At 43.3% G+C, this 25,108-nt stretch overlaps 2 protein-coding genes across 2 annotated transcripts in view; one reads left to right on the top strand and one right to left on the bottom strand.

The window, feature by feature from the left end:
• Positions 1-2,673, top strand: part of poln (polymerase (DNA directed) nu) — a 44,954-nt gene extending 42,281 nt beyond the window's left edge. The window contains exons 24-28 of the mRNA XM_079371604.1: positions 511-621; positions 1,334-1,412; positions 1,737-1,804; positions 2,007-2,068; positions 2,423-2,673. Coding sequence (XP_079227730.1) covers positions 511-621; positions 1,334-1,412; positions 1,737-1,804; positions 2,007-2,068; positions 2,423-2,515 — 413 coding nt within the window. The 3' untranslated portion in view covers positions 2,516-2,673. The remainder of the gene's footprint in view (positions 1-510; positions 622-1,333; positions 1,413-1,736; positions 1,805-2,006; positions 2,069-2,422) is intronic.
• A 194-nt stretch (positions 2,674-2,867) lies between these two features.
• Positions 2,868-24,803, bottom strand: nat8l (N-acetyltransferase 8-like). Its single transcript, XM_079370916.1, has 3 exons — positions 24,275-24,803; positions 22,831-22,995; positions 2,868-13,130 (listed from the first exon to the last, which is right to left on the bottom strand). The coding sequence occupies exons 1-3, from the start codon at positions 24,579-24,581 to the stop codon at positions 12,763-12,765; spliced, it is 840 nt and encodes a 279-aa protein (XP_079227042.1). The 5' UTR covers positions 24,582-24,803; the 3' UTR covers positions 2,868-12,762.
• Between the last annotated feature and the right edge of the window lie 305 nt (positions 24,804-25,108).

The following is a 25,108-nucleotide window of genomic DNA, read 5'->3' as shown; positions in this document are numbered from 1 at the left end:
CAAACCTGCAGTTACTATCGGCAGTGACATGTGACTGTCACACTCTGTAGCTGTGGATTTGGATGAATTCCTCAACAGAGAGGAGAGAGAGGGTTCAGAAAAAGATGAACGTTTCCCTCCAGAGACGCTGAACTAAGTTTTAAGATTCACCCTCCATTCACCCTTTTCATGCTGTTTTTAAATTTGTTTTGGGGGAATTTTTGGAATAGAGATTGTCTCAGCTTTAGATGAACTTCTCCTTCCTCGACATGTTGATGTTGGAGCTGCATGAACGTCTCTCTTCACGGCTCTTAAATAGAGCCTGGTCACTAACTCAGAGTTATTCAAAGAAAACGTGTTGAAACAGAGAAATAAAAATGACCTCAAATATTTCAAACATGTTACTGATTGGTCAAATCATGTTTCAGAAACAACATTTCAACGTGTTCAATCGAATACGGCGTATCAGTGTGTTTTAATCTTCACATTCTATCTTTATTTACATTTATCTTTTGTTGTTTGTTTGTTTAGGTTACGTGCTTTCCATCATGGGTCGGCGACGCACCCTCCCCAACATTAACTCTCCAGACTGGGCCGTCCGCATGCAGGCTGAGCGGCAGGCCGTCAACTTTGTGGTCCAAGGTGGGAGGACTGAGCCGCTGTGTCGGCTTGTTCACTGAACCCTTTGACAAGAACAGCATGATCGGACTTGTGACGATGGAGCCAATGAAGCTGTTAATGGATACAGTCAGTCAGTGTTTACATTCAGCTTCACCACGTCAGCTTCCTTCTGTCCTTTTTTTGGCTTTATTGTCGGTGGATGTTTTCTGGTTTACAACAATCTGAGACTGTTTTTTTTTTTTAATAGAATCAAATATGCAAAAAAAAAAAAACAAGGTGTGCTTCAGAAGCAAAGTTTGTTTAGCATTGTAATACACTACACTTCTCTCAGCGCTGCCATGCATCCTTTACGCGTCCCTAATCTCTGGAGAACTTTTACTCCCATGGTGGAGGTTTGAATTTCCCTCTACCTATCCTTAGATATCGATGTATAAAACTATCAATGTTTTAATGGACGTAACAACAAAAATGGGATCTTTATCTGAAGCTGGTCAGAACAGCTACGGCTTAGCATGCCATATTTATTATATATAAGAAGCTGTGAATAGCCTGAGGAAAATTCAAGTACAAAATATCTATTTTTATTTTGGTTTAAAAATGTTATATTGAGTTATTTATGTTTCCCACTGATATGAACATCCTGACTTGATCTCATCCATGCGTAGCTTCTTCTGACTCAACATGTTCAGGGTCAAACAGGCGTGTGTGTTTTTATTGGTTCATGTGTGCACAGGTTCAGCTGCTGATCTCTGTAAGATGGCCATGATCCGGATCTTCCACCTGGTCTCCTCCTCCAGCTCGCTCTCTGCCAGGTACACGTCCGACAAAGGCCTCACCTTGAACTGAAGAGGCTCCTATGAGAAGCACTTTGTTTCACGCTGTTGTCATTCAGACTGTTAAACATCAAACTCCACGGCCCTTCTGGGTGTCATACACTCGGTCTTAATCAGTGTTTTATTAATGAATGAAGAGTCGCTACGAGCCACGCCAGCTCGACTGACATGATGGGAGAGCAGGGCGTTAAACACGGAGCTGAAGCCTCATCCTGGTGTGTTTATAAAGATCCGTTAGCTCATTGGTTGTGGTTTTAGGTGTAGCCTGTAAGCTGTCTGTGTGTTTCATGTTTGTGACTGTAGGCTGCTCGCCCAGCTCCATGACGAGCTTCTGTTTGAAGTGGAGGACTCCCAGGTGGAACAGTTTGCAGGTGAGTTTTCTACTTTTTGTGCCTGCACATAAATACAGCAGAAGTACGTCCTCTGTCTGAGTCATGACATGTCTACAAGGAGTGAGAAGCACGAGTCCCGCCCTGTTTTCATCATGTCTATATTCTCTCCTTGTGTGTAAACGCCGTTTTATTCGATGAGAGTGACGTGGTTGTTTCCTGTCCCGCTCCTTTTCGACTGCAGCTCTGGTGAGGAGCGTCATGGAGTCCATGCAGCACGTCGACCAACACGGAGTTCATCTCAAGGTGAGTTAAATCTGGATGCAACACTTTTTTTTTTCTTTTTTTTTTTTTCGTTGCTATGGGACCGAGGATAATAAAGATCGAACATGGCCCAACAAAATGGCACATGAACTATTTGTAGCTTTACTTTTTAAAATCCAGTGTGACCGTTGAAAATCTCATCACATCAATCAGTTTGACTCTCAATTTAATTTTTTTAGAAATTACAATTTATGCCCTATTTTATTGATTCACTGAGCTACTAATTAAACATTTCAATTGACACATGTTTATTATTTGACAATATGTGAAGTCAAGCAGCTGTTTGACTTTCTTTAAATGGACACTTAGAACAGCGTTTTCCCGTGTGTTGCCCAGGTCCCCCTGAAGGTGGCGGTCTCCAGTGGCAAGTCTTGGGGATCCATGTCTGAGCTTAACCTACCTCCAACATCTCCCTCTCAGTCGTCCTGACTCATTCCTCGCTCGCTCTTTCCTCCGTCTTTATCGAACACACTCTCCCTCTTTTCGCTTCCTTGCATTCTCCCTCTGCTCTGTCAGTGTGTGACCATCTTTTTCTCGTCCATTTCCCTTGTCACACAGTCACTCTCTCTCTCTCTCTCTCTCTCTCTCTCTCTCTCTCTCTCTCTCTCTCTCTCTCTCTCTCTCCTCTCCCTCTCTCTCCCTTCCTCTCTCTCTCTCGGCCTAACTCTCCCTCATTCTCCACTCGTCCTGCATCCATATTGCTATGGAAACCAGGCAGTATCTGGGGGCAACGGCAGGAGCCACAGACTGGATCGCACCAGTTCTTTTCTCTCTCTCTCGCTCTCTCTCTCTCTCTCTCTCTCTCTCGCTCACTCACTCTCTCTCTCTTGCTCGCTCTCTCTCTCTCCATTCCAGAAAAAAGACTCCCTTTCTTACTCCTCTGCTCAGTTTTCACACTCTCTCGTTAAGACTGTCCTCTCTGCTTTATTGCCAAGGCAGAGTTTCATCTTTCTCTCGTTGTTCATGTGTGTTTTTTAAAAAGGCCGAGCGGTTGAGTCTGTCCTTGTTTTCATGCTCTGCCACATTAGCTTGAATTAGTCTGCGAGCTCACCTGTTGCAGGTTCCCACTTGATCCACGTAATGACCTTTTCATTCAGGCTGTTTTTTATGCTCACTTGGTTCGAGTACTTCCTTTTCCAGTTTGCACGTTCTATTTCATTTGCATATTTAAAAGCTGATGTTCTTCTTCTAAACCCCGATTTTAACAAATGTTATAAATCCTGTTCCAGGGAGATATTGCAAGAGTAAGAAGAAATAAAATTCATCTAAATTAGGTCTGATTTCTTGATATTGTATATTTTTATGACATGAAAAAAAAATGCATTCTCTTTTATACAATTTATCTTTTGCCTTCCCTAAACTGATTCAGAGCAGATGAACGTCCAGCCTTGCAGCTCATCTTTTATCCGCTTACTCGGCTCCAGCCCACTCTCCTCTTTGTCTTGCTCATGCCTGTCTCTCTCACACACACACACACACACACACACATTCCATGAATGCCCTTACACACACTTGAAAATCAGTCATCGCCTTCCAGGCACACTGACCGAGTTTCCTTTCCCCTGGCAGCCTCACGTTGACTGTTTTTGCCCCTTTTATTTTATCCTCCAATTAAGACCCTGAAGCTCCGCACAATGGCTCGAGTCAGTGACATTTTTGTCAAAGACTAACCCCCATTACTAACTGGAAACGTCACCTTCTGTTGCATGCTAATTATAGGAGCTGTTTCTTGTTAAGACAGCAACAAGATGGCATGTGGGATATTGAGTTTATCCTCCGAACAGTTCTGCCTTGTCATGTTTTAAACACTCCTGTAGTTTCAGTCGCTGCCTGTTGAACCCGCTGACAGCACTGTGACTCGGTGTCAGAGCCGCTTTTCTCACCGGGTCAGTGCGAGCATTTCAGAGCCAGAGCAATGGACAGTGTTATGGAAATCTCCCCCTCTATTCTCTCATTGTTCAGCGGTTTAGGGGTGCATGGCCATTCACCCCCCCCCCCCTTTGAGAGGGGAGTGTGAGACTGGTATGTGAAAATTCTAGAGGGAACTCTGCACTTTTCGAGTAGTGTTTCAAAAACTGGCGTGGAGGTCAAATAAATACTCGTAAAGCTGTTTTACATTTTTAGCATGTAAAAGAATTTGTCAGAAAGTCACATGAGGGAGACGAAGTTCTTCTTCCACTTTGTGCCGTCCCTCTGTGAACTCACCGGGCTTGTGAGGGCTCAATTGCGTCATTTCCATCAGTCCACAGGTTTTGCAGAATTACCCAGAGTTCATAGCAAACATGGTGAAGGAAAGGACGTGATCTAGCCTCCCGATAAAGAAACAAAAAAGGCTTGTATATTGAAGGAGTGGACAGTTGTTATTGGGTTAGTATCAATCACAAGATAAGAGGCGGGATCAAACCTAAGGATGAATTTGATTGGACGCTTCTTCAAAGCTTTTTTATTGGTTGAGAAAAGTGTCTCAGTGCAAGATAAGTGCAGGTTCTTTGCAACAATATTTAAATGATCCAAAGTAAGACGGTCAAAGACCCTCTGCAGGTCATTTTCTTCTTTGCTTCTTAATGGGGCATCTTGTTTTCTAAACTGGGATTTCATGACAGCGTGTCCGATGACATCAATATTCATTTCTGTCTGTTTCACAAGCAGCTAAAACTCCTCACAGGAGCTTTAACTGAGCCCAAGCCTTCACATTAATAACCTGCACCTCTTTGCAGGCGCCCATGCCTGAGGGTCCCTCTGAAGCCTCCAGTTGTCAAGGGCAACAGCATGAGCTTGCCTTGCTACCATGGCGACCATTACATGTGTGCCGGCTACACATCCTCACATCGCTTCTAATGGAGTATCTATCTGGATTTATTCCCGCTCCCTTTTTTTTAACGCTGTGATGAAAAACAAACTTTATACTGTTGCAACATATAAAAGCTTTATGCATCATCATTTTTAATTGATACAGTTTATGTACATCCATGTTTCAATCATCGTCATAATGCAGAGAAATGCCATCTTTACATCTATACAGTGTTCCAGTTGTCAGTATAAAAGAAAGGGTTAATAATCACAATAATAATACCGTATGGTAAAACAGCAGGCTTTCAAAGGAACGGCAGAAAGGGAACTGAAAGCGAATAGACCCCTGATTAAAACCAGGTTGTCACTGCAGGCTCACTGAGGTCGGGCAGAGCGGTTGTACCAACAGCTTCTACAGCAGGACGTGCTTTATGTCTTCTTCTTCTTCTTCTCTCTCCTAATGAATCTAAATCAATACATGAGAATATTCCCTTTCAGTAACCCATGCACTATCTCATGATGGCTCCACTTAACACAAAAGGGGAATCATTTCTCATATTCCTAAACGTAGCTGACCCCACCCCAAAAAAAAAAAAAAAAAGTTCCCAACACTGTTTTTTTTTTTCCTTTAAATTCCCTCTGTTAGAATATAACTCCCTCCTTCTCCTCCATCTATCCATCAATCCCTCCTCCCACTCCTCTTCGAAGGCCGGCTGGTTGACCCGCCTGCCTCCCCACAGTGCGTCTGCATATCACTCCCCTGCTGTGCTTTGTGCGGGTCGGTTTCGTAGCAACATACCACTGCCATGACAGGCCTCCAGGGCAGAGAGAGCCTCGCTATGCGTGGCAGCAGCAGCAGCTTTGTGTTAACTAGATAGCTCCATCTAGAGCAGTTTGTTTTGTTGTTTTGTTTTCTGGAGTGTGCTATGAGCTAACAGAGCTGCTGCTGACGCTGTGTTTGATGCTCTCTCTGACATTGTGACAGTTCAAGCAGACCGGCGGGGACAAGGGAGGCTGTGTCAGTGCCGGACACCAAGGCTAAGATGGCGCGCACTGTGGCTCGTGAAAGCAGCGGCTGTTAGTCGGCATGGGATTGTCTTGAGGTAATCCAGATGAAGACACCTGCATTACTGTAGAATCTCTTTATTAGTGCTGTAAATATCTTTAAAATATATTCTTATATATTTTAAATCCAAAGTTTCTGTTACAAAAGGAGTAAAAATGACCCCCAGATTCTATTTACAGTAAAATATACTTTACAACTTTACAGTTACTAACTTACAGATTCAAAAAAAAGACTTTGAATCTCCCTTGTAAGAAAAGTCAACACGGGTGAGAGTTGCGATTGTGGCAGCTGCAGCATGTTTTTGAATTGATTGGTCTGTCAATCAGAGCGGTGGTTGTGGAGTTGCAGTGGTGCAGCTGAACCAGGACTCTTTGTGGTTCCATAAAAGCTCAGTTAAGAGACGAAACAGCAGATTGCACTTTCAGACTGAAGCTACGCCATCTTTTTATTTCCCCCCTCCGTCTGCTTGAACTGCTCACTTTTGGCATCCATGATTCCCCCTCTTGTCTTTCCCCGTTTCCTATTGACATCTGTACAAATATGCAGAGGTACACCTGTGTACTTCAACTTTGAAAAAAAAAAAAAGATCTTTGTAAAGAAAAATACAAAAAAAAACCAACAACACATTTTACAATCAAACACCCTTCAGGCTTGGATATTATGAGTTGTAATGCATCACTATCACTGTTAGGTACATTTTAAGGTATATCAGATCAATGCAGCATCTCATGTTTTAGTCATGTCATCATTAATAGTGTGTCATGTTTCGGGTATTTCTCTGTTTTGTATTTATTGCTTGATTAGATGGCACATGGGGAGATTGTAGCTGAAGAATACCAAGTTACTACAGGATTGTGTTCAAACAAAGCAGCCACATAACGGACCAAAACGCAGCAAATACTTTGGCAAATATTCATCTCCAAAAATAGCTGTGGGTCGTAGTGCGAACATCGTGGATTGTATATGTCTATGATACATACAATCCATAATACAGGTGAAAGAGAAACTGGAATCCATATTCTTCATAGGAAAGGTAAAAAAATCAAACTATCTGTACCGTAATAGCAAAACAAGACACAGTTGTGCTACAAGTGCTTATGTGTTCTTGGCACCTGTGGCCTCAGTCCAAAGTGAGTCCGTCTGTATTTTTGCCACAGTGGAGCGAAGTCCTCACCAGAGGTAGAGAGAGAGAGAGGGAGTCCATGCTTTGGAGCTCTGTGGCCACAGACCTCCTCCCACCACACACACACACACCCCCCCTGCCCCTGCCCCGCCCGCCCCCCTGTTTAACTGCCAATGTGGCACATTCCTCCCTCACCCCTCGCCCTCCTCGTTAGGTGGAACATTCCAGACGATCCATCTTCTGAGACAAAAAAAATGAACTCCATCGGGTTGGTAAAATCCAGCAAAGAAGACAGTTTGCAGTAAAATAATACAAGTACAATGTGTAGAGATACGGCTATTTACAATTACACACAATGTCTAATGTAGTGGTTTAGTCACTGAATGATTAACACACAGCTGCTTTTCATCCTTTGTCCCCCAGCGTCATTCTCCTCATTCACAAAGTAAAACAAACAAGCAGGAAAGATTTAAAACAGAAATCTTTCTAAGACCGTAAATGTTGGCAGTTTACATTCATGCCTGTGAGTGTTCCCCCCTGAGGACACCCACCATCAGAGGAACACAACACATCCACAGGAGCTGTACATTTGTGCACTTTTCATGCTTCTTCACCAGTAGACAAACTGAATGAAATATTGATCGTGACAAATACTGTTTTGTTTTTTTTGTTTTTTACCGTTTGGCTGGTATTAACCGCGAGAAATTCTTTGTTAAACGTTGAATAACTGCTGAAGTTGTAGCGTCGGCTTTCAGTCGCCTCAGCTTGTTCATTTTTGGGTTGTAAAGCACTCTCGACTTAAAAGAGCCTCTTCATCATTAGAGGCCTTTATGCAGCATACCTTCTCAATCCTCTCAACCAATAGGACAGCACACTCGCACTCAAACAAATCACAGAAAAGCAAATTAAAAAGTTTTTTGTTTTTTTTCTTCTTCTTCTTGGATTGTACATCGGCAAAACATTTCCGAGGAGATGTTTGTAACTTCATTTACACACTCTGGTCGGAGTTGCATACAGTTTAAGTACTACATTCTAACATGAAGTTATGTGTCACCAGTTTTCAACGGGAGGTGAGAGTTTACAGGGCATAGCGTCCACATGAAGTAGAAAACAGACATTGCTCGGACTTGAAATAAATGCATTACAGTCAGTGCACTTCATCTTTACAATTCAAAAATCCGCCCTTTAAGAACCCAAAGCCATGCAGTCCTCGAGATTTGACAACTCCAGTGTTTGATTCCAGTGCATAAGGCCTTAGTGAAGGCGTATCGAATGATATTGTTTGGCTAATGTTCTTGTACTGATACTTGTGTCATTCCCCCCCAAAAAAAATCTCTTATCGAGTTTTTGAAAATTTCATCTGGCAAAAAAAAAAAAAAAAACATTTGCAGAAGCAGAAACGGCTCAGATTTGACAGACTTCACATTAGTCATCAAACGACCGACCACAGTTTATTTTACAATCCACCTCAGCAAAAGCTCACCTCTCACTCTAAACCTTCAGACCTCACCCAGATCTAATAAAGAGTCAAACATGATGAACTTAAACACACTGACACGAGTTATATAATACTCATAATGTTTGTTTATGACGAAATCTAAAGCCTTGGTGCCGCTGACAGCATCATAGGAAACTGCAAGATCAGAAATAAATCCAGCTCGACGGTTAACAGTCTGCCATGAAGTCTGATTCTGAAATGTAAAACAATCCAAGAATAATCTCCTGTCACCTGTAGTTCGTTCGTTACGTAATGTCAGTGTTTTCAGTCTGCTCTAAAAACACCACGTGGTCCAACATGGGCCTCTTTGAACTCTCCAGCAACAACGCTTCAAAGCATTGTGAGGCATCCTCCACGTCGGCCTGTTAACACCACACGTCCGGTGTAATTTAGACTTTTTTTAGTTTTAGTTGATATTACTGTTGATTTCATTGTCTTTGTGTCTGCTTGAATAATTAAACTTGATTTAATTAACACACAAAGAACCTGTAGCTAGCTAAATGTAGAGCTTGAACGCATGGCTGGGGTTTAAGAGGGAGGGACCCAACATAAAATGGTTCATAAAGTATCTATCGTCAACCTTGTCCATTACATGGATCATGTATTCACCATCGTCTGTATATAAGAAGTGGATGTGGCCTTTTGGTTTTAAAAGAGATGTCAACGCAGAAGAACTATTTACTGGGGAAAAGACAAAGCAATGCATATTTCCCTTTTTGTCTAATATAATCCCTTCTGGATCAAAATGAACAAAAGTTAGTTCAAAACATGAATCCAGAACCCATTGGTGACATTAATGTGGCTGTGTCCACTTCTTTATATCGTCCTTTGTTCATGATGCGAAAGAAACAGGAAGTAAAATATGCATATTCCCCTTTTCACTCAAATATGGTCACTTCCACTTCTAAAAAACAAGATGGTGAAGCTCTCATCCCAAGGCTCTCAGTAAGTCCCGCTGTCACTGATAAAATCCACTTCTTATATGCAGTCGGCGGTTTGTACATCCTTTAATAAAAACTAGATACAGTGGCTAGTTTAATCCAAAGTTTGATGCAAAGAAACAGGGATTCGTTGGCGTTATTCTGACACTATTTTGAGGAAACACTCATCACCCTGAGCAAGGTCTCACCTTTAAACACTGACTCTACCCTGCTGCCCATGTATCCATTATCTACATATAATGAACTTCACATTTATTAAATGAAAGATTACATACTTTTTGCACTATTTACTGCAGAAAACTTTTTCTCTCTCTTGTGCCAATGTCAAATGCCCATTAATGATCCTTAAAGGGGTTCGGGAACCTTTCTGTTTCTTTAGAAGATCTCGTACCCACTGTGACCAAAGAAGGAAACAAACTTTCTGTCCACCAGTTAGTGACCAATAAATCAGAATAGCATTAGCCTTTTTTTTTTTTCTTTTTTCTTTTTTTAACTTAGCAAAACTCAAAATGGAAAAACAACTTCTCCACAAGGGTTTGCTGCCTCCCAAAGATTAAAGGAGCCCTCTTGTGTCTGGTACTAATTTCACACCCTTGTCTTTGACTCCAGAGGATAGAAATAATTTTAAATGAAATAAGCTGTTGTAAAATTACACGTCTATGGTTCCACTGTATGCCATGTGCTAGGAGTTTGTCCCCTAAAAGTTATATTTGCATTCAAAGACATATTTCATGCAAATGGTACAATTGTTCTTTTTTTTCCCATACAAAGAAAACACACATTTCTTTTATATGTTCATCTAAAAAAGAAGCTCATTTTCTTTTTATAATATATATTTATATATTATATTTATAAATTGTTTTCTACACTTTTCCAGGACAGGCAGCGTACACACACCGGGTACAGAGGCATGCCACACTTGCATTGCTTTTTGCATTCTATAGTTGGTTGGTTGGCAGGCATGATGTCATCGAGGCAGATACACATAGACAGTATCTCTTTTACTTTTTCTTTCATCTGCATACAAACATACATCATCAACCTAGCACCTGCTTGTCCCAGAGCTTTCAACACTGCCTTGATGACATCATAGTAGGGCGGGACTTAGGGTTGGTCCAAAAAGCTTTAAGTGGAATAATAAAAGCAGTGCAGCAAGGCTCTGTGGCGCATGCAGAGATGGGCCGGGAAATGGGCGTGGCTTGGGAAAGGGGGAGGTCAATGGTCAGTGGAGGGTGTGCAGGGTTCGAATGGAAGGTTTGGGGTCTAGCCCAGGGTTGCAGACAGATTCATGAGTGGGGGGTTGGGAGAGTTCAGGGGGAGGGAAGGGTGGCAAGGCAAAGAGGGGCCATTGCTATGATGATTACATTTGTATTCAACTTTTTTTTCTTCTTTTATCAATTTTTTTTTTTTTTTTTTGCTTTTAACTTTTTACAAATGATGACTCATGATGACACAACTTAGGCTCAGAATTGTGGATGGCTGAATCTACTGCTGGTTGTATGGTCCGAGGATCGAGATGGAGAGGAGTGATATGGGAGAAACTTTTGTTCGCTACATGAGTTTTTATACACAATATAAATACATGGAGGAGGAGGAACACTCATGCCAATACATCTGTTTAAATAACGAGTGGCTCTTTGTGCTCAGTTATGTACTGTAGGGTTGCAAGTATTGCTCGTATGTTCTACCCAAGCTGTTCACCAATAACCTGGATTAAATGTGTCGTGTTGACTGCGGCGGCTACTTTGTGTTTGCCACACTTTTGACAGTAAAATTTGCATATTACAATGGGGAAAAATGTTTTTACAAAATTACTAATTATCAGTCAAATAGTAAACAAACTGGAAATTATAGAATTGATATTTCCTCTATCAGTAAACAAGTATTAAGTACATATAGAAAGTAGTAATGGTTTGTCAGATAATACTTGACTCGCAGCAGGAAAAGTGCGCATCTTTTCACGCAAAAATAAAAAAGGTTAGTTGTTCATCATTCACAGTAGCGGCATGGTCTAATGTTGGTCCATGGCCTCAACACACACAAAAACACACTCTAAACAGTCACACACACAAAGACTCACACACACACACGGACACAAGCTCAGACATGCGGCTATATTGTTTCTCGGCATCTGTCAGTGAGAGAGTTCCTCGCTCCCGTCACCTTAACCAATCAGAGGCCCTCTCCTCAGCTTCAGAGAGCAAAAAGCAGCAATAAACTGAGGATAGGAAACAAGAGAATGGCAGGGAGGGGATCCAATCGGATAATCAGCGAGCACGATAAGGAAAGCAGGGTTCTGAGGAAGATGCACTGTGTTGATTCAAATCCATCCAGGATGCAGGAAACACAGCACATATTCCGGTAAACAATCCTGCCATGCTTCTCGCTCACTGTGGGGGTCAGTTACACTGTCTCGCTGTGCTTCAATATGGTGTCTTGAGAGACTGGAAAACAGCCAAATGACTTGGGTTTTTTTGGGGGGGTTTTTTGTGTGTGCAGCCTAAATTGCACACAAAAGAAGCGATATGGTAGAAGTATTCAGAAAGAGTGTGTGTACCACAAGCTCCCTGAAAAGGTTTTTCTGTGTTTTGATCTCAAGGAAGCCATATTTGCCCCTCCCAAACCCGTCCATTGCTCAATCCACCCCCACTCAAGAAAGATGCAAATGTCTTTTTGCACATCTAAGCCCGTCTGTTGAATTTTTTTTTTTTTTTTTTTGCTGTGGGGAAATCAGGGGAATGTGGGAGGGAGGGGTAAGGCTAGAAGTGATGGGGGAGGGGCATTGAAGGCGGTGGGGAGTAATGAAGGGGAGTATTGATCAGAGACGTGGTCCAGAAACCAAAGGGGCCTGGGAGGGTGCCTTGTCATGGTGCTAGTTGGATGTGGTTTATAAAAGCTGATAGTATGTTCTCTCACAATGAAAAGGGAGGGGTAAAGGTACCAAAAAAAAAAAAAAAAGCTTAAAAAATCGAGATAAAGAAACAAAGTCTCATTTAAAATGTAAAAGTATAATACAAAAACAACAGCAACAAAAGCATAATAGTAATAAAGACGTTAGTGACTTATAAGATGGAGTAGAAGTGTTAAGTACTCAAAGTTATCTCTAATGACACAAAATAAATAAAAGCTGTCAGAGGAGAGGAAGCGGTCGAGGCTCTCAGGTGACGGAGGGTCGTTGCTCTCTCTCTCTCTGTCCCTCTCTTTCATCATCTCTCTCTCTCTCTCTCTCTCTCTCTCTCTCCCTCTCTCTGTCACCTATCACTCCTCACGGAGCTGCAGGCGGTAGCGGCTGTAGCGGATCTGGAAAAAGAGCCTCTCCAGCGGCGAGCGGCTCATGCCCGGAAGCCTGTAATCCTCGCTCTGGCCTGTTCGGCGGAAGCCCAGCGATTCGTACAGCTTGTGGGCGGCCAACTTGACGGCCGTCGTGCCGAGGACTACGGCGGCGTAGTTGTTGCGCAGGGCAAACTCCAGAACACGACGACCCAGGGCCTTTGCGATGCCTTTGCCGCGGTAGTGGGAGTCCACTGACATGCGCCGCAACTCGACTGTGTTGTCGTCCTCGCGTCCTTTCGCCGCCACTATCCCCACCACGTGTCCGTCCAGCAACGCCACCCAGAAACAGGAGCCTGACGGAAAGAACAAAGAACCAGTGAGTTAAGATTAACAGACGGTTCAAAGAGAAGATTGCAACCACTCATGTCTGATAAATAAACGCTTCAACATAATGTCGCCACATCACAGAAGCTTAATTGAATACTAATCATTTTAATGAAAGAATCAGGAGGACAGCGGTGGTTGATGGGAGTGTTTAGCTGCAGGAAGTCAAACCAAAATAAAGCTGGCCTGACTTTCCATCAGCAGCACGTTGCATCATGGCCTAATCACTCTGAGAGGAGGGGAATATAGAAGGAGGGATGCAGGGAGAGGATGAATGAGGGAGGGCAGGGACCGGCGTCTGACTGGAGCTTAATGGCATTAGCCACTCGGGGAGACACTGCTGATGAAAAGAGCAGGCATGACGAAGTGGAGGAGGAGAGACGCTGATCTCAGAGGACAGCAAAAGTTCGTGGGGAATTCGTCATAGATTATTTGGCAGTTGTCATGTTTATAGGATTAAATTGAAGGGATTAAATGTTGTTGTTTTTTTCGTTTTGTTGTCAGTATTCAAAAACTGGAATTCAGACACTCGAACAGATACACAAGAAGACGAACACAAAAACAAACAGGATTACAGCAACACATTCACAAACGTCAGCAGACAATGCTCCTGCACCTCAGAGCCACTCAGAGCTTCAACATGCTCCGATTATAACATCGGTCTGAACTCCAGCCTCAGTGTCTCAGCTGGTCACGTTGACACTGACTGATTGTAAATCACTCTCATTTCTCACCTTACGTTTAACATGTGTGAAACTGAGCTGGAGAACATTTCCTGTTCGTGATCATATTCAGTATTATTGATCCTGATAAACGACATAAATACTGAAGAGCGCACATTGACTGTTACTCCGTTTCAGCTCCTCCGTGATGCGTGAATCAAAGAAAGTAATCTGAGGATTGACGGCAGCTAGCTCGACTTTAAAACTAATTTGACTTCATCAACATAGCACGTTGTGGAGATGCAGTCGAATCGAGGCCACGACACCCAGGCCTCCATCCAGTGGGTCAAATGTATCCATGCTGAGTGAGAGAGCGTTCATTATTTACTTTGTTTGTTTCTGCAACAAATTCTCACTAACATGACGTGTTTATTGCAAACGCTTATAATCCCTCTGTTGTACATGCTACCCACAATAATCGTTCACGGATGATTAATCCCCCATTAAAGCACAAGGAATATTATCACGAGTAAATAAAGTGGTGCTACGTCACACCGCCGCTGAATCTAAACCACGCCTTCTTTTCAAAGTGAGCAGGTGTGCGCTTTGATTTAATCCTAATCTTTCAAAGGAAAGTGCCCATCCCTGCCTCCTGTTTTTTTTTTATATTACGTAACTACGTTCAAAACAGCCTTTCTGTCAATGTCAGCAGTATTTACGACATGTGTTGGCAGTGGTTACACGGTTTTATATGAAAATGCCATCTGTTTGTTATAGATCAAGTTAATCTGACTCTTCCGTGACAGCACAAACAAATCTGTGTCTGTCTGTCCAATACCTCTGAATCCTGATTGTTGGCGTTCTCTCTCTTTCCTAGTATCCTCTGCTCCTTTATTTCTGCCCTCACTATTACACAGACACACAGAGAAAACAGACGGCGCTATTAGCATCATTGCACGGTGTGTTCGTAGGGATTTGATGCCCCTGCAGGTCGGAGTTAAGCTGATCCAGAGGCTTCTGTTTCTGAATGAATCAACTGTCGTCATCTTTATAGCAGGAAAATCATAGTTAAACAGAAGTACGCAATCACAGGGCGACTGACTCCAAATGTTTTCTCCATGAACTCTTTAGGATGCTCAGTTTTTAAACTATACGTAACAAGATTGGGATCTCCTTTGTTCTCAAACATCTTAAATGGAGAAAAAAATAACATAAAAAAAGCAACCTGACTCCCAATCTAAGACTTTGTAGATTAAAACATCTGTGATTGACTGGTAACAGGTCCAGTGTATACCCCGCCTCTCGCCCAATGACAGCTGGGATTGGCTCCAGCCCGCCGTGACCCCAAATGTGGAAAAAGTAGAATAGATAATGGAGGGATAGATTTAAAAAAAACAAAAAAAAAACATTCTCAACTGGGGGGGAGTTTTCAAACAAGAAGTGATCTGAAAAAGTTATCTTGTTCTCTGTCTCTCCAAAGCGTGACGTCAAACATGTAGCGCCTTCCTTTATGAGGTAGTCTGTACACAAGTCGTCAGTGGTTAAGTATCTGGCGGGCTTCACTAATGCTATGGAATGATGTTTATTACAGACAGATGTCAGAGCTGCAGTGTCCACTCCTGTGGCACTCTGCTTGCATTATAGTGCCGGTGCAGGGCATGGTGGGAGGGGCGGGGTTAGTCTTCCATAAAGCTCCTCTGACCATCTGTGTGAAATGAGCCTGTGCCAGGAATGAGGACAGAACAGGAAGGCACGCAAGCCAGACATACAAATCTGCCTATCAAACCGTCTGTGTTACTTAACGCTGCTTCTTGTGACTGGAGTGCGATGAACTCGGGTTTGACATCATTTTCAGCTCTGAGTTCAGAGGTCAATTGAACGCACCATTTGTTAGCACACAGTTTTGATCAGATTAAAATGTAACTAGAAAGTTCTGGGATAGTTTGTGTTTCCCAGAGGATGAATCTTTGATGATTACCTCTCACTTTGGCCTGGGGCGGCTCCCTCAAAGCGTTACCAGCGTGGCTTTCGACTATTAGTCTCGACAAATTTCAGCTTTCTGGCATTATTACTCTTCTGTGTGGCAGGCTGGAGGAATGAGGCTCTTTTTAGCAAGTGAGAGTGAAACAGACAGAGCGAGAGAGCAGATTTGCCTCTTTAGACAGCCAAGATGGTCCTCTGTCAGAGATTGGGTGTGAAGAGTTTGGCAGGATGTCACAAGAATAAATAACGGCTGCAGACATTATTGTGTCTGACAGTTTCGGGAGGAAAGAGGAAATAGCCAAATGAGTAGGACAGTGAGGTTTTAGGATGGTTTATAACTTTGGATTAAGACGATCTGTCTCGGTTGTATCTGTCTGTCGATATATGTCTACCTTCCCTCTTTCCTGCTGACGACTGCTGGTTAAAATCCAGGAGGGACACACTGATTACTCCGACATGTCACCACAAGAGTGACTGGAGAGTGGATATTGATCTAAAATGATTTCTCCCCCCCCTCTCTCTCTCTCTCAAAAAAAAAAAAAGAACCAAGAAAAATGTTTGCCCATTTGCTTTTGAGAAAGTCACAACTCCCCCCCTGTGTTTTCATGAATGCATATCTCTGCTGAAGAGCACGGCTAAATGCAGTATTAATAGGGTGCACAGGCCATCTTTGAGTGTGAAGCCGGAAAGTCGTATAAATGAGCTCACTCACTCAGTCAAAAAAAAAAAAAAAAAAAAAAAAAAAGGAGCCAGCGAGTGAAGAGGTAAAATGAAGAAGAAGATCATTCATGTGTCGGCTCTGAAAGAAAAGGCAAGAAGAGGAGGAGGGAGGCGAGGCATCTGCGTTAACAGTAATAGTGATGAGCCTGAAAGGAGCCATTATTGCTGTGAGGGCATACGAGCAGGGAGGGGGGGAGGAGACAATCTACCATTATTACAGAGGGGGGAGGGGGTCCTGAAGAATACAGATGAGATCTCAAGACGAGACATAAATCATGCTCGAGAGAGAGACGACGGAAGCAAATCATTCCTCCTGATTCCAACATGAGCAGGAATCAAATGACTATATTCTGAACACTGCAGATCATATTTCTACTACTGCTTTACGAAGATATTAATGAGCTGAGTTAAACTCCGGCTGATAGGAACCCTGCGTTTAAAATACTTGAAAAGGCCCCCATGCTTGGACACAGTGTTAGGCGTCGAAAAAAGATGAACGTCTTTCCCTTCAGATGAAACTAATCGAGCTAATTCAGAATACGAGCGTTGAGTCTAGACGACGGCTCACTGTGCCGTCCTGAGCAGTCCGCGGGTCTCAGCTCTGACAGAAGCCTTGAAGTCGCTCGGCTCACATCTTTAACGTATTGTTTCATCCTGCTCTGAGTTCTTAAGAAGCAGCTCTATTCTTCTTTCATAACTCCCGACGTGCACGCGTCGTGTGTCGCTGCTGCAGACCTGAACCTGCAGGGTGTTAAATGGAGAAAAGAAACATGGCCGCTCGTATTCATGTCTCCGCCTCACATACATGTCGTGCAACATAAGACAAACATTCAATCAAGAGATTCGTCTGTTGGTTTTTTGTTTGGGCCCTTTTTTTTTTGCACATTTAATTTTTCATACATTTATTAAATATTGATACAGTATTGATCTGAAATAAAAGAGCCACAAGTCTTAAAGCTCACTTTGGACTTATTTTACTTTGGAGCGTATAAACAGGCGGCTGCGCCACGCCTGGATCTACAGCTACCAAACAGCTACCAATTAAGTTTATTTTAGAAAATTTTAGATCTTAAATGTCTTATTCTGAATCACTCCCTTCTTTATTGATATACATTTATCTTTATTAATGTTAGAGAGACTCGACAACGTAACCCATTATGAACACTGGTTTGGAGAATCGTTCTTTTCAAAAGGTGGAACCTCGAGCAGAGCTGACTTCTGATTGGACGGGCCACGACGATGGTATCCAAACAAACGTCAGGTAATATAAACTGACTGCTGTAAAAACTGATCAGATTTCTTTTTATCACATTCACCCTTCCTCATGCCCTTCCATAAACTAATGTAAACACACACACACACACACACACCTTCCTCCTCAGGTCAGAGTGCATGCTGGGAGTATGGATTAGCCTGTCACGTAGAACTCATGCCTCAGCAGTTTCCCGCTCCGTCACGGACACATGAGGGTGAGAGGGGAGGTGACCGTCAAACACACGATGCTCTGTCCAGATGTGCTCACAAAGTCACAACCGTGCAGTTACAGAAAAATGAAAAATTCATGTGTATCGAAGGCTGGATTTAGAGTCGCGCTAACCTTTAGCATCAACCGGGCCTTTGTATGAGCCAACAGTGTGAGGGGTGGCTTCGATCTTCTCAACAGAACAGAAAGGAAATGGCTTGTTTTTCTGTCTGATACATAAATTAAAGTCAATTCACTTTTTTTAAATGACACCGTTTCGACAAACTGCTGCTATGTTACTCTAAATCTGTTTTATTACATCCATATTTCCTGTGTAAAGTTTTTTTCAGTGTCTCTCTTAATGAAAAAGTCTGCCAATTAAAAATGTAAAAAAAAACATTTTTCATATTTTCTCTGCTCCTATAAGATGCTGGCGCCCCAGCTGGGAGCAAAACAAGACTTCCCCGGTGCCAGGATGATGGATAACCTAGATGAGCCACTGCAGCGCCTCCCTTACACTTTCAGCGTGAAGAGAAACGACGAGCAGGAAGAGGAACCATACAGGTGAGAGAGAGAGAGAGAGAGAGTCGCTCTGACTGCAACAGGAGGGAGAGGAGGAGCTCAGCTGTGTTGTCACCCAGTAGATCCGTTTGTCTTTGTGCGCACCAAGAAGCTGTTTGTTTCCTCTTTCCTTTTTTTCCACACACACACACAAAATGTATCTCACAGTCGAGGAACAAAGCCCCTCTCTCAGATACCCCTGTTTCCCTCCGGCACTCGATCTCCTCACACAGTTTCTCTTTCTCTCTCTCTGTCTGTCGTTCAGAGCTAAAATAAGCACAGCAGTTAGCGGTGCAGAAAGCTAATCACACACACACACACACACACACACAGGTGTTATAATGCCCTCTGCTTCGTGAGACCCTGCAGTGGTCATGACGGCTCATTAAACAGACGGTATTACGGAGTGGGTATCACTTCCCGCCAGGAGGATTTGGCTCATTGTCTAATGCTGCCCTCATTACATTATATTCACTTTTCAAGCACTAAGCGGCTTCAGATTGACCTGTGGAAGGAAATCCTTCCTCTGCCGGCACCTCCTACAAGAAGACAGTCAAGATTCTCAATATTTGCAAAGTATCCCATTGTAGGATGAAACGAAGGTGTGTAATAGAAGTGGTAACTCCAGACTGAGAGTGTTTCTTGACAAAAGTGCGGATGGGGAAAAGAACTCCAGCAACATAGCATCACAAGTAATCACTTCTCAAAAATCGCTTTGTCTTGGTTTTAACTCACCGTTTTGAAAGTCTATCTGCTGTTCTTTATGTTTGTCACCAAAGCTGTTACATCCTTCCTGATTTTTTATTTTTTTTTACAGCTGGGGCGCCAATGGCCTAGCAACCTCTTGCTTTCATGTCACCCTCTCACTCTCTCCCCTCCCAACATTTCCTGTCTCTCTTCAGCTGTCCTTTCTAATAAAGGCAAACAGTCCAGAAAAATCACTTTAGCATAAACAACCCACAGCTGCGTTCACACCAATTCATCTTTGTCTTATCCATTGTGATAAATCCAGACTGTTTTGATTTGTGTTTTTTGCTCGTGTTGGGATAACGATGACATTCAGGTTGACTGTGCATGTCGTATAAGTCATATATCTCACATAAACACAAACACATTACAGCTGCCACACACTCAAATGGATGTGTTGTTTGATCCTTTCATTCAGACTGAACGTATCATGGGAACGTTTGGGGAGTTACTCAAATCAAAGTTTGGTGTTTGGAGGAACATTCCCTGTCGTTTGTTAACGTGTGTCAGCGATAATGAACCGCAGTGTTTCGATCAGCTGACTGCGCTCTGTAGAGCAAACAACACGTGATGAATAATATCTGAGAGGAAAAGATGGACGAGCACGTCGCGTCTCCGTCTCCAGAGTCTCTCTGCAGTGCGGTCGTTTACAATATCAGTGGATGTATTGATCGCCAGGTCGACTCATTATTGGTTGTATCGCTTCCAATGAAGGACAGAGAGAGAGAGAGGAGGAGGAGTCTTAGTGCACAAAGAGATCTGTGTTAGCAGATGTTTCATTTACATCCGTTTGAATTTGTCAAACTCTTATTGATTGGTTGAATTTGAATCATGGATTTTAAGTAATTAAAAGTTGCACAGAATTCTCCTGTACACTTTTTTAAACGCACCCTGACTGCTGAGATCAGACTGAGAGGAGTCTCATTGGCTTAAGTTGGTCACACGTGATTCCTGTCACTACATTAATATAGAACCGAACAGAATAGAATCTTTATCGATACGTTGACGTGTAAAACCTTTGATATTTAAATCTGTTATGATCAGGAAAAATAGCTTTCATACTTCTCATTACAACCAATCATGTTTATTCTCCTACTCTTTCTTCTTCTTTGCCTTACGACCTCTCTGACTGCACACACACACACACACACACACACACACACACACACGTTTTATGGTGTAAATAAAAGAGGTGGCAGCTGGCCTTTAGAGACAGCAGAGTGAGTGATCACAGCACACACACACACACACACACACACACACACACGCAGCAGATAAGAGTATTGATTAGTGTAGTTGTATCATGTGTACAGGGACATGTGGCTCCGGCTATCTTTCATCTCTTACCCCAACAGTCGCCTTGTTAGACTTTAATACATTCAGATTTCACTTCTTCTTTTTTCTCGATCACTTAAAGAATGCTTAAAGTGTTTCCTTTTTTAATCTCTCGTTCTCTCCTCCTCTCTGGATTTAAAGCAGTGACTCTCATTGAGGTCGAGCTGATGTTGAGTTGAAGTGATACAACATCTAAATGATTTGATGCGCTGTTTATACGTCTATCCTCACCGAGATATCTGGGGCTCATAAAGAAGCACCACATCTATGCACTCAAAGACAAATGTTACCTTAAAAATAAACAAACAGCTCCCACCTTTCATGGACATTACTAGTCCTGATTGTCGTGCTTATTTTGATCTCAAATACGAGCTAAAACAAGTCAAGCTCATTTACATGTTCCAACAATTCGCCTCCCCATTGTGGTGGATGAACACCGTGCTGAGAGGCTGTGGCTCAAATCTCTACACGAGCTCTGCTAAAGAGTCAACATACTTATAGCCTGAGAAGCTACGTGCAAAGTCAGATCACACAGAGTAAGACACCACCACACTCCAACACACACACACACACACACACACACACACACACACATTCAGACAGATTTCTATCCAGTCAGATTCGTCCTGCCTGGCACAATTCTTCATCTAAACTTCAGAGAGGAGTTTCTGCTAATGAATCTGCTATTATGTCACTTTCAAACCAAACTTGATGAAAGCTTGAGTTTCTTTCAAACGGTAAGTTTTGGCTCTTAAATCTTGTCATTTTAGCTTTGCATTTATTTTGTGAAACCTGCTAGTTAGCTTAGCAACCTTCCCCCAACATCACTGAAAAAACACGGCCTAAAAGCTGCACCCAAAATAAGACGACAAGGCTCAGCATCAACAAATGATTTTGAAAAAAAAAAGTACTATTTTTTTTTTTTAATAGAATTAACAGTAAAGTAAAAGTTGATACATTTAAATATGGAAATGAGCAAACCAACATCAACATATTTAAATTCTGTTAAATTTGTATTGGATTTGTGCCATCACATTTTTTCCCTAAGCCCCGCCCACCTGAAGCAGACAAAGAGCACAGACAAAAAACTGTTTTCTAATACATAACTAAAACTGATCTAAACAACGGGATGTGTTCGCAGAATGGCATCACTCATTTGAACACGTTTTTCGGCGCCTTTTAGTGACATCATTTCTCCGCTGTGACCACACGCTCCTCAATGCCATGAAACCCTGAAAAACAGGCAGCCACGAAACACTGCAACAAATGACAGAGACATATGAGGTGTCTCTCTATCTGGACTGCACGTTGGTACCCAGGTGTTGCCCACCCTCCTACCCCCCCACCGCAGGCCCATTCAGTTTGCGTGGATATAATCATTGGCATTGTCCTGGGGCAGCGGTGCCTGACCCCCTCTAAACCATCACAGCCCTGCGGCAATAATGGGAATGCTAAATTGCAACTGTGCATGCAGTGGATTACCAGGCCAGAGGGCACAATGTCAGAAAGAAAGAGACAATGGGGGGCAATTTACTGGCTTAACTAACACCTGCTTTTTATACCAGCTGGGAGGCTCAGGTTAACTGGGGATAAAAGGGTGCAAGAAATTACAGTGCAGCAGGAATGTGTACAAAAATGTGCCATTTGTGTCGTCATCCCTAAACTCGCCTCTTCAAGGGGATAAATAGTTTGACATGACACTACGGGCGGATTGATTTTTCCAATTAGAAGCTTAAGTCGAGGAAATGAGCCTTGCCGACACTGAGTGTGCTGCAGAAAGTGTATCAGCAGTTTTCTCCATGCAATCGATAGCCCTGTGATGCAATGCCTTCCCCATCCCTCCCTCTCCTCCCTTCTTTCCTGTGACCGGGAGAAGCTGCTCAGAGAGGAAGCAAGTGGGGGGAAGGAGTGGAGGATGAGACGTGGAGGAAAGGAAAGCAGAGAGACAAGCTGCATATTTGATGAATTGCCTGAAGACTCTCCAGAGCTGACTAGTTTCTCTCCCTTTCATGTAGCTTTTCAAGGCTTTTGTTATGGTAAATACTTCACGTTTGTATGGAGATTTTTCAGACCTTGTCCTTAATTTTAAAATCAAAACTAGTGGTGGAGCATTGCCTGCAGACAAACAAGACAACAGATATGTTTCTTTTTTCTAAACAGAGACAGAACAGTGAAAACAACATTCCTCCCTCTTCTTACCTGTGGGTGTCATGTAATAGGCCTCTATGTCAGCCATGTCCGTGTTCAGCGCACAGTCCAGATAACTCTGGATAACTGTCCTGCTGTAGTAGTAGCGCGCACCCATGAGAAAGAGAGGCGCACAGCAGGTCAGCGTGACGGATTTGGTCACGTAAAAGCACATTACTATGGAGAAATGGAAGAAAAATAAACGAAACCTGTCAGAAGAGAGAATCACATGTTTGATTTTGGCAGAAATTGACCCCAAACAGACACAGAAGGCAAAGAGCAGGTTTGATGTGCAATTTGCAAATATAAACAAGTGACACAGTTGCCAATTTTGTTAAAACGTTACATTTAATTTAAGGAGAGATCAGAATGAGTGTCACACTTGGCAGTGAGGTTACATCATCAGACTGTGAAGGCAGGCACAGTAGCTGCAGAGAACAACATTTCAGTGTACAACTTTGGATTACGCATGTTGGAAATGAACTCACTGAATCCAGTTCACTGTATTTTGGAGTAATTAGTCGAAAGTGACGCTGGGGGGCGCAAATGGAGGATACAAACAGGCTGGCTCCATGGATGCTGCATAGCATGTTGCGTGGCATGCAATTAGCTTGTAGTCAGTTTTCGCTTCTCTAACTATGAGCTGTGAAACATGTAGAGGAGATCAGTCTTCTCTGCACATAGACGGCAATGGGGGACAACATCTTTTGTCGGATTTTTAACAGCATGACTGTCATGTTTTGTTTTCACTTTATGAGTTTGATGGACGTCAAATGATCACTCAGCCACGCGCAAACTTTAGATTTGAAGCATAAAGAGGTCTGTGTGATGTGAACTTGTGTTTCGGATTCACGAGGTTGGATCTGCGTCGCAAAACATCGAACAGAAGCCAAACGAGCTCGGTGCATAACTGGCGCATAAACTGCTGTGCAGAGGCGAGGGGAAAGAAGGAGGAGGGGGGGTTGCGCGTGCACCGTGCGTGGGGTTGTGTGTTGGGTTGTGCGGGGTTTTTTTTTTTTACGTGCGCGCACCCTGTGGGCAAATCCTTATATTCATTCACTCATTCATACACGACACCGGCATGTCATCACTTCAGCGGCAGGCCCCGCCGGTTCGACACGTGCACCATGCGCCCGGCACATCATGCCTTTTGTTGCATGATGAGCAACATGCCGGTGAGAGAGAGGGAGTCGAGAGGGCTCAGTGTGGTGATGCAAGTCATGAAACTTGGCTGCACGTAGCATACAGAGACGGATAGTGCAGGGAGACGTTTGATTTGTGTTGGATTTTAGACAAATACCTCAAATAAATCACATTAGTAGGCAAATATCAAAGGAAAGCGGAGAGTCATGAACGTGATAACTGCTTCATACATAATTACTTAAAGGCATTACGCAGAAGTTTTCCATAGCATTCACAGTGTATCACTGTGATGTTGTATAATAATGGTACTTACCTGTCAGAAGAGCATATAAAAACTGAGTCTTGGGTTGCTGTCTGAGCCCCCTGAACGCAGTGTTGGGTATCCTCTCCATAATGCCCTCGTAAAAAATGCGCCGCACCTCCTCTTGATCCCCGCGCTCGAACTCGCGGATAAACACCGCATCTTTCCTCACATCCTTGGCCTCGGCTGGGCTCACAGCCGCGCTGGACGGAGGGGAGCTGCTCCAGATGATCGACTCTTTTTTGGTCCCAGGTATAGCGTCATGCTCGTCCGCAACAATTTTAGTCTCGCAAACCATTTTGGGAGACGAACAATGCATGCAACTGGCCGCAGAAAAACAACTACAGTTCGGAAAAAACGGGGGAAGAATGGAAGTGAAAATGGATGATGCGTGAGGTTTTTGTTAAAAACAGAGAAACGATGAAGGGGAGGAGACGAAGGGGAATGTTCTGCTGCAACCCTGAGCGTTTCTGACGACCAAGACTTGCCGGCGTGATTGGAGCAGTATTTATAAACGCGCAGGGCGGGTAGTTCAGGTTCAGGGGTTTGGGGTGGTGGGGGGGGGGGGGGGGGGGTTCCTCGCGCGGCACAGATTGGTGGAGGCGCTGCGCCGTTAAACTCTGATGGATGGACGGGGGAGGAGGGAGAGAGACAGACTTAGTTTCTCTCCCTGCATCTCATCAGGCGTGTGTGTGTGTGTGTGTGTGGCGGAGACGTGTGTGTTTCTTGAGGATGTGGACCCATGAGGAGGGGGTGTGATGCTGAGATTCCGTAGAGAGGTTGTTTCTGGAAAGGTTTTTCTTCATTATGTCTTTCAATGAGGAGGATCCCCGGGTTGTTGAGGTA

This window comes from Symphodus melops (genome assembly GCF_947650265.1).
Source record: "Symphodus melops genome assembly, chromosome: 20".
NCBI lineage: Eukaryota > Metazoa > Chordata > Actinopteri > Labriformes > Labridae > Symphodus > Symphodus melops.
This window is presented reverse-complemented; position numbering and strand designations above follow the sequence as displayed.